At 46.8% G+C, this 10,073-nt stretch overlaps 1 protein-coding gene across 1 annotated transcript; it reads right to left on the bottom strand.

Moving 5' to 3' along the window:
• Nucleotides 1-7,725: 7,725 nt before the first annotated feature.
• LOC126020852 (endogenous retrovirus group K member 6 Gag polyprotein-like) lies at nucleotides 7,726-10,073 on the bottom strand. Its single transcript, XM_049782424.1, has 2 exons — nucleotides 8,583-10,073; nucleotides 7,726-8,295 (listed from the first exon to the last, which is right to left on the bottom strand). The coding sequence occupies exons 1-2, from the start codon at nucleotides 10,071-10,073 to the stop codon at nucleotides 7,726-7,728; spliced, it is 2,061 nt and encodes a 686-aa protein (XP_049638381.1).

Genomic DNA, 10,073 nt, shown 5'->3' with positions numbered 1-10,073 from the left:
CTACTTAATGTCATGGATTTATAACTAGTTACTTGAGGTTCTGTGTATATTGAAGAAAGTTATTTGAATTGTCATCAGGATATTTCTTGTTGGAAGTAAGATCAAACTCTATGTAGGAAGTGATAAACAGTAGTTTCTTTGAGATTTGACAAGCAAAATTGATAAAAGGTTTTAGGATCCAATGAAACATAATCCCCGCATGAGTAGTGTAAAGAATATAGTCTAAAGACAGACGAGAGTCTAAAGCAAACTAATAGCTAGGTCCAATAGCTAGGTCCTCTTTTATTCCTTAATTAAATAGGGTAAGTGAGAAAATTCTGCCCTTAAACAAGATTCAAAATGAATAATTAAATATTAAAGATTTTATAAGATATCTTCCTTTTATTTTTTATTTGTATAACACAGTTTTGTAAGGATTTGAGTATAGTTACAATATAATAAAATTATATTGTTATATTTTATGTCTCAAGATTAAAAATGTTCAATATATTTAAATATTTATATTAATATTTAGTGTTTTAATATTTTGTCTAATTTAACATCATTCATTTTTTACTAATTTATTAAAATTTAGGTAATATGATTTTAAGAGTGTTTACACTATGACATTGATATACAAAGTTACAGAATTTTACCACAACCAAATTACCTGTGATTCTCCAATATTCTCTTATGCCACCTCTGATCAGATAGTCATTTCCTCCTACATACCCATAACACACAATCTATTACTCTTATCATTTAAAACAAGGGTTTATTATTGTTTATATTTCTTTCTAATAAACAAAATATTTTTCTCTTTTTTAACTTTAGGAATCTTCAAGCATATACACAGTGGTAGCAAAAGCAAGGAAGGATAAGTACAACAGGAAGAAATAACACTGCTAAACACATATGTACCCAATGAGTGATCAGCAAAATACTTAAAACAATTCCTGAAAAATTTTTTTCAGCGTGTCTGTTTTTTTTTTTTATTAAATTTTTATTGTGGTTAAAGTGAATTACAAATCTTCCACAGTAATACTTAAGGCACATAGTGACAATGAATGAGGGGCATTCCCACCACCAGTGTTGTCAGCCCTCCACTCCTGTTCCCAGCATGCATCCTGTTTTTAGTTTTAAAAGTTCACATAGGGGAGATATGGGACACATACTGGGAAAAGGGGTGGAGGAAGGAGAACAACCCTGGAGGTGGGAATGGCCCTGATTCATCGTCACTATGTACCTTAAATACTACTATGAAAGATTTGTTATTCACTCTTTGGTGCAGGGTCCTGCAAGCCCCCCGGAGGGGCCCGGCCAGCAGGAATCAGTCGAGAGGCTCACGGACGACCGCACCTTTATTTAGCAGGGCTAGAAGCACGACCACACCTGTGAAAAATCTGAGAGAGGTTAGTAATAACGACCTAAGACGATCAGACCGTTCAAAGGTGACTTTATTGGAGTCCAGCACCTTCTTATATAGGGAAGGTGAAGGAGGCAGGCAAAAGGCGGTGTCAATCAAACTTTTGGCGCGAAAGCTACTACATTGCTCCATATAAGGTAAAATTACAGTTCAGGCTACATGAAACAAAGAAAGTAAATCATTTTCCAAATAAGGCAGTGGGCAGTGGGATAGGGGGCAGGACGACCTGCAAGTCATGATGAACGTGCAGTTTCCATGGAGACATCTTGTGACCTTCTAGCTACATTCCTAAACTCTTAACTATTAGGAGGTGGGGGTATTTATTCTTACAGAAATGATCTTGAACAGACAATGTAACATATACATAATAATAAATGTCTCGTTAACTCTGGAATGCAGTTGAGGGAGTAGGACCTCATTTCTGGGAATGGTACCGGGCCGTGTTGCTCTCCTCCGGGCTACAAAGTTAATTATCTCCTGCAGCTGCACATTCTTTCCTGTTAATTCAAGGACTCACAGCAAAACTGCACGTAGGCAGCTTGTAGGTGAAAAGCTGGACTAAGACAGAAGACAGCAAAATGGCCTCTAACAAGTCACAGTATCCAACATCTCCCCCTTTCTCTTCTAATAAAAGAAGGAAAGTCGTGAATGGGTGGAAGACCCTGTCTTAGGCTACAGAGTTTGACCAGGTCGGACATGGCCATCAGCCGCATTTAAAAGGTGGCTACAGGCGCCGTGGGTGTGCACAGAGATCCAAATTCCGCGCTGTAGCCTTTTGGGGCCATGCCCTAACTGGGACCCTGCTAATCCCGTCGTAGGCATCTCCACAGCCGAGAGCACAAAGACCGGAGTGAGCTCCGTTTGGTAGCAATGCGCTCAATCTCCTGAAAACTTAATGGCTGGAAGGGCGGCTTGGTGACTATAGCCAAGTTTTTACAGGAGTCACGTGGGGTAACTGTTGGTAGTTAACCTGAACAGAGTTTTTTGCTTTTTCATCTACCTGCTTCTTAACAAAAGCAGTGAGTTTGCGGAAAGCCCATGGGCCAAGGGAAAAGAGCAGCATGAGGCTAATAAGAGGGCCCAAAACAGTGGACAGTATTGTGTGGAGCCAAGGAGAAGAGAAAAACCAGCCCTGGTACCAACTTTGTTCTTGATCGAAATGTTTCTGAAATTCTTTCATACCATCGCCAATGCGCTGAACACTGTCCCTAACTAATCCAGTTTTGTCTTTGAAAATACAACATTGTTCCTTAAGGGCTACACAGACTCCCCCTTCCTTCATAAGGGCAAAATCTAAAGCACGACGGTTTTGAAGGACAACATCAGCGAGGGAACTGACAGTATCAGTGAGGAATTGCAAACTGTTTTTGATTTCATTGATGTCTTGTTCTACTGCGTGAGTAAGAATGTGAAAATTGGATTGAGTGGAGACAAGAGAGTAGATTCCTGTGCCAACAGCAAGGAGAACAGCAAGTGTGACAGTGGTAAAGGGCTCGCGACGTCGGCGGTAGAGGGATGGCGAAGAAAAGGGATTGAGAGAAGTACCAGAAGAGGGAAAGATGTGTTCAGAATAAATGGTAATTTTTGGAATGAGAATGACAAGAATGCAATAGTCATGAGAAAGGAGAAAAGAAGAACGAATAACGAAGGGAGTGAGGCCGGAAGCACAGGCAAAGTAAGTGCCATTGGGAGCTAAGAGATACGTGTCCGAAGAGGAAGAGTTAGAGACATCCACAGTGTCGTTGCACACATCGAGCAGCTGGCTAGGGAGTAGGGAGTCTGCAGGCTTAAGGCAAAGGCCAGAGCCTACGACTTGTCTGACCGTAATGCCATGTTGAGGTTGTGTGTTCCAACGGAGATGAGAAGGATCTGAGGTAGAAGAAAGGTTGCCAAAAACTGCAACGCCTTCATAGAAAGGAGGTTGAGGAGAAAAACAAAGCCAACATCGCTTATAGGCAGGATCTGTGAGAGCAAGAGCAGAGGCATTCATGAGGTTGAGGATAACTTGAGAAGATGGAGCGGGACCAGAAGGCAAGGTGAGTTGACGAAGAGAAGGAGAGGCAGAGGGGAGAGGTGAAGGAGGTGAAGGAACACGAAAGGGGGTACCGAGATTGGGGTGGAGGAAGGTGTTGGGGTCTACGGCAAGGGGGCGAGAAACCGGCAATTGTTTGAGCAAACGGAGGGAAAAAAGAAGACCATAATTGGTACCCTTAATGTAAAGTCTGAGTCCCCATTGAACAGCTTGAGTCCAGTGATGTTTGCGGCCAGCGGCAGTGAAGGTGATGAGGATGGGGTTGCACCAACCACGAGAGGCAGAGGAAGCATCACAGTCCAGGAGAGGCAGAGAAGGAGGAGGGCGTGAAACAGTGACGAAGTCCCAGGAGGAAGAGGGATGCCAGTAAGCAGTTCCAGTGGTTTCACAGCCCCAGGAAGCGCAGAAATATTGGTTACGAGAGCCGCATCTGAAGTCGTCGGAACGGGGGCGGTGGTGTCCGGGGCAGACGTAAAAGGTGGTGTCAGGGTGGCTCAAAACGTCTCTGCGAACAGCGGAGTTGCAGCCACCGGCAGCAGGGGCGTAGTAGTCATAGTGGTCTATAGCACGGGGCTGAGGCAGGCGAAAAGCGGAAGTGCCCCAAAAGGAACTGGCAACCATAGCAAGAGCACAAAGGTCGACTTGCAAAACAGGCCAAGGAATGGAGGTGGAGAGGATGGACGTTTGATTAGCGACGTCGCCAGCCTCATTGATGATTTGCCAGGTGTAATTGAAGACGCGGTAGCGGTCATTGTTCTGGGCGTGGCAGGCGGAGGGAAGCAGGAGCAACAATAGCAACGAGAGGACGTGCAATGGCAACAAGAGGTCGTGCATTTTCAGGGCTGACGGTGGAGACAGCAAGGTCAGCGGTGATTGGTTCTGGAAGAGAAGGGGGAGCGGGGTTCTCAGGGCTGGGGGCCCTGGGCGGGTTATAATGTTTGACCAGCCGGTCTGGAAGCCAGCGGGTGTCACCTGTGTCGGTGTCGTGAACACAAGCATGGCCTTTACCCCAGATGAGGACGGGGTGTGGCCCTTTCCAGAGTCCTGATCGAACATCTTTCCAAAGTACATATTGGAAATCATTGGCAGTGTGTGGGTGCCAATAACGATCAGCCGCTGAGCGGCTTTGAGGATCGAGTGACAAGAAATTTAGCACAAAGAGTGAATGGGCAAGCAGGAGGCTGTGCTTGCCGTGGCGAGCGTACAAGGTTTCACTTTCGCCTGAGAGCTTAAAGAGCATGTTTTTTTAAGGTTTGATTAGCTCTCTTAACAATGCCTTGACCCTGGGGGTTAAAGGCTATTCCAGTTTTGTGCTTAATGCCAAATTTTGCACAAAAGTCTTGAAACTTGTGGCCAACATATCCAGGGCCATTATCAGTTTTAATAAGTTTGGGCACTGCTAGGATGGTGAAGCAGTGAAGCATGTGTGCGATGACATCGGTGGAAGATACTCCAGTTTGTAAGGAGGCACAAATAAAACCACTAAAGGTATCAACAGTGACATGAATATACTTGAGTTTGCCAAATGCTGCGAAGTGTGTGACATCCATTTGCCAAAGTTCACCGGGCACAAGGCCACGGGGGTTAACTCCAACGTGAGGTTCAGGGAGAAGAGAAAGACAAGATTTACAGGAGCGAACAATTTCACGGGCTTGTTCACGAGTAATAGCATATTTGAGGCATAAAGTTTGAGCATTAAGGTGGTGAAGGCGATGAGCCAGAGAGGCTTGCTGCAAAGGAGTATGTGTAGAAGGTGGAGCAGAGGTGGAAAGGAGGCAGAGGGCGGAGGAGGGGGCGCGGGTGGCTTCGTCGACAAGGGTGTTGCCGAGGGTGAGGGGACCGGGCAGACCTGAATGTGCTCGAATGTAGGACACAAAAAAGGGATTAGACCGTTGTAGAATAAGCTGCTGAATGCTAGAAAAGAGGGTAAAGGCGGTAGTGGAGGGTTTAATAAACAGCACTGTTTCCAAAAGAGGCAGAGAGGATGCAATGTAATGGCTGTCTGTGTATAAATTGAAGGCTTGGGGGACAGAGAGAAAAACTTGATAAACAGCTTCAAGTTCGACAAGTTGGGCAGAGGTGTGTGTAGTGGTAACAGTGTGTTGAGTTCCATCAACGGAAAAGGAGGCAGTACCGTTGGAACTGCCATTGGTGAAAACAAGAGAGGCAGGGGAAATGGGTTGAAGTTTAGTGATTTTCGGGAAAACGACTGGGTTTTTGTTGAGGAAGTGCAGCAGTTTGTCAGCTGGCATGTGTGTGGAAATGGTGCCTTGAAAGTAAGTGAGGAAAAGGAGCCAGGCCTGATCCTGGTCTGCAAGCCAGGCCAACTGTTGGTGAGTGTATGGGAGAATGAGCAGATCAGGATGTTTAGCAAAAAGTTTGAGGGAGATATCGCATCCTTGGTGTAGAAGCTGAAGAATTGAGGAGGTGTACATGGAAAGAACTTTAGAAGGAGAAGAAGGGAGGTGAACCCAGTAGAGGGGGGCAGTTTGCCAAAAAACAGCAGTGGGTGTAAAGGCGGCGGAACAGACAATGAGTTGAAGGGGGGCAGAAGGGTTATAGTAGGTAATAAATTGATTTTGAATGGCATAGTTGACAAGATCAAGTGCAGCACGGGCTTCAGCAGTGAGCGAGCGGGGGCTAGAGGGGTTGGAGTCTCCTTAGAGAATGTCAAAGAGGGGTTTGAGATTGCCTGTAGTGAGTTTAAGATAAGGGCAAAGCCAATTAATGTCACCAAGGAGTTGTTGGAAATCATTAAGTGTTTTGAGGTGTTGCGTGCGAATTTGCACCTTTTGGGTTTTTACCTGTGATGGCAAAAGTTCGAATCCTAGAAACAAATGTGGTGGAGAAACTTGTACTTTATCAGTTGAGATGTTAAAGCCTTTGGAGGATAAAAGAGAAATTAGATCAGAAGAGGCAGATCGTAAGAGAGATTCATCGGAACAGGCAAGGAGAATATCATCCATATAGTGCAAGATATAAAGAGAGGGATGTAAGGCACGAAAGGGATCAATAAAGGAAGCAACATATTTTTGACAGAGGGTGGGACTATTGGCCATCCCTTGAGGCAAAACTTTCCATTGATAGCAAGGACAGGGACCAGCACAATTGGAAACTGGCAGGGAAAAGGCAAAGCGTTTGCAATCATCTGGATGGAGGGGAATGGAAAAAAAACAATCTTTGAGATCAATAACCATTTTAAAAGTGTTGGAGGGAATGGCGGACGGCACGGGGAGGCCTGCTTGGGCAGCTCCCATAGGGACCATTGTTTTGTTAATAGCTCTTAGATCATGGAGAAAGCGCCACTTGCCGGATTTTTTGCGAATTACAAAAATGGGTGTGTTCCAAGGGGAGGTGGAAGGCTCAATATGACCAGCGTCAAGTTGTTCTTTTACAAGCGCTGAAGCAGCTTGAAGCTTTTCAGCGGACAAAGGCCACTGTCCTATCCACACAGATGTATCAGAGTGCCAAGTGATTTTCTCTGCAGGGGGCGTTGGTGCAGCGTGGACAGAAACGGAATAGGCAGAGCTATAGCCAAGCCCCTGGCGGCCGGGATTGGGTGTGGGCTGAATGGGCTTGGAAATGCCCTGCAAATTACGTCCCAGGCCTTTAGAGGGCGTATAGCCTTGCTGCATCATTTGGGCGAGAGCAGCAGGGTTTCTGCATTTAACGATGTAAACACCCATTTGTTCCATGATGTCTCAGCCCCACAAATTAATGGGCAGGTCTGGAATAATGTACGGGCGAACAAGGCCAGTGTCTCCGTCTTCGTTCTACCAGACCAATTTATTGGCGCTGATGAGGACTTGTTTGACCGTTCCTGCAACTCCGGAGACAGAGTCGAAGGAGGCAGTGGTGGGCCAATCTGGGGGCCAATTGGTAGGAGAAAAGCAAGTGGTGTCCGCGCCAGAGTCAAGAAGGCCCGTGAAGGGCTTGCCTTCAATTGTGATAACAAGCGGGGGTCTAATTTTACACATGGCACGTACCCAAAAAATGTCAGAGAAGCCGGGATCTGAGTTGCCGCGGATTTCCGGGAGAGAAGGCAAAGTGACGTTAAGAGGGAGTGGAAGGGCTTGTGCGATACGCTGTCCAGGCAGTACTTGGACTGGGTAATAGGGGGCGACTGCAAGAAGTATAATTTCCCCGGTATAGTCATTGTCTACTACTGAAGGTTGTATAATGAGGCCTTTAATAGTCATAGATGCGAGCCCAATGATCATAAAGAAATGTCTGGGTGGCGGCGGACCAAAAATGCCTGTGGGAATTTGGCAAACACCATGCTCAGGGGTTAATAAGTGTGGGGTGGAGGCGCACAAGTCCAGTCCCACGCTCCCTGGGGTTGCCCTGACAAGGGAGGTTGTTGAGGTGGGAGCATTGAGGGGGGGACTAGTGGCTGGTGCTGGCAAGGCTGCTGTTGTTGTTGGTAATATGCCTGGGGCGCTGGGTTGGACTGTACCGGCTGACTGGGCTCTGAAGCCGGAACAAAGGGTTGGAATTGATGGCGCGGGGCCCGGAGCAAGTCCCTGTTGGAGTTTCCCTGAGCCGAAAGGTGGTGATTAGGCTGCAGGGGATTGCCAGCTACGTCTTTAACGGCATAGCATTCGGCGACCCAATGGCGGCCGCAGCGGCAGCGCGGGCAAAGTGGAGGGCAGGGGTTTGCTGTGCCTGTTTGCATGGCAGGAGCTAATCGCTGAGGGCACTGAGAGACAAAGTGTCCAGCTTGTCCGCACGAATAACAGACCTTGCCCGAGGATTGGGCTTGAATGGCGGCCATAGCATGAACAACACGGTGGGCGATAGGGTCAGCATCACGGCAAAGATCAATCATATCATGAATGGATTTGTTTGTAATGCGTCCCTTTAGGAGGGCTTTGCAAGCCGAGTTGGCATTTTCATAGGCAAGGTGCTTGATGAAAGGATTCGTTGGGGCCGGGCGGTGGCGCTAAAGGTAAGGTGCCTGCCTTGCCTGCGCTAACCTTGGACGAACCGCGGTTCGATCCCCCGGTGTCCCATATGGTCCCCCAAGCCAGGAGCAACTTCTGAGCACATAGCCAGGAGTAACCCCTGAGCGTTACTGGGTGTGGCCCAAAAACCAAAAAAAAAAAAAAAGAAAGGATTCGTCATCTCAGAGGAAGAAGTGCCCACAATTCTTTCCACGGCCTCTAGTAGGCGACTAATGAACGCGTTATAGGGTTCATCTGGTCCCTGTATAATTTGACTGAGCGGAGCATAAGCATCTCCCTCCTTGGGTAAATTTCGCCAATCTGTCATGGCGGCGAAACCAGTGTTGGTGAGATAGTTAAGGGGTAATGAGCGTTGCTGCTGTAAAGTATCATACGGGGCAGAGCCGGAAAGCATGAGGCGACATGTTTTGTCTCCTCTAGCCAGTTCACGACAGGTTTTATAAAAGTCTGTCTCCCAGAGCAAGTAGAGCTTATGCGGCAGCGCGTTGGAGACAACACGCTTCCATTCAAAAGGCAAAAGAGCACCGCCGTTTCCCAGGGACTCAAGGCATGAGATAGTATAAGAAGTTTGAGTGCCATAATTTTTTACTGCTTGAAGTAGTGAACTACTAAGGTCTTTCTTATTAATGGCTACATAGCGCATAGGTGTCTCACCCTCCGGTGGTCTGGCGCCGCTAGGTTGGGCTTCTTCTCCCTCTGAATCTGTTTCGTGCTGAGAATCTGAATCGGCCGCAGCTTCAGCAGCGGCTTGAGCCTCACGTTCACGCCGCACCCGGCCACGGGTGCGGGGACAAGTGGGCGGCGGGGGAGGGCGGGAAGCGTTAGGTGGCGGAGGACGTTGAGAAGGAGGCGGAGGAAGATTTTCTCCATCAGGGAGAAGAACAGGAAAAGTAGCGACATCAGGTTTTATTTCAAGAGATTGATGAAACTCATCTGCGAGTTGGGAGATCATGGAAGTAATAGTAATGAGATGAGAGTCTAAAGCAGTAGGCGCAGGGGGAATAGGAAGAATACATTTTGGTGGAGCAGGACAATTATATGGAGGAGGTTGTGTGACAGGAGGATTGTGGTAGCTAGTGGCTTCTTCTTCTAGGGTTTGAGAATCCTGTGGATCGAGTTCCTGAGGTGGAGCAGAAGCAAGGGCAGAAGTAAGGGTGGGGTACAGGCGAGAAGCACTAGGAAAATCTTTAAGAGCATTCTTTAATTTGGAGGCAAAGGAAGAGCCAGGTGGTTTTGAGGTGGAAGGGACAGGAGAGGAAGGATTTTGGGAAGAAGACGGAAGGTGAGAGACAGAATTAGAGCGAGAGGGGGCCCTGGAACACTCACGGGAGACTTGTTCGACGTGAGATTTAATGGCACGAATAATTTCTTTGGCAGTTTTTGCATTATTCTTAGTCACAATGATGTCTCTCAGCAAGCTCCAATATTGAAACATTATTTTCTCTTTCTCGGGCTCATCATTAGCTGAAAAATGATCACTTAGCTCATTTCCTATTTTATCCCAAATGGATGCAACGATTTCTGGACAGGTGATGACAAACCAAGGACAAACATCATGAACGAACATCAAGAAATCACAAATATCTTTTTTAGTAACCTCCACATGTCTGGCTTTTAACTCAGACTGTATATCCTTAATGAATTTAAGCTCAGTACTTAATGTGACACCCAT

Source organism: Suncus etruscus, chromosome 10, assembly GCF_024139225.1.
Source record: "Suncus etruscus isolate mSunEtr1 chromosome 10, mSunEtr1.pri.cur, whole genome shotgun sequence".
Lineage (NCBI taxonomy): Eukaryota > Metazoa > Chordata > Mammalia > Eulipotyphla > Soricidae > Suncus > Suncus etruscus.
Note: the sequence above shows the minus strand (reverse complement) of the source record. Positions and strands in the feature narration are given on the sequence as shown.

Excerpts from the sequence above, each read along its gene's own strand:
- LOC126020852 (XM_049782424.1), bottom strand. The coding sequence starts at position 10,073 with ATGGGTGTCACATTAAGTACTGAGCTTAAATTCATTAAGGATATACAG. Across the intron at positions 8,296-8,582 it reads TAGAGGCCGTGGAAAGAATT|GGACGCATTACAAACAAATC; the intron begins GTGGGCACTTCT and ends GCCCTCCTAAAG.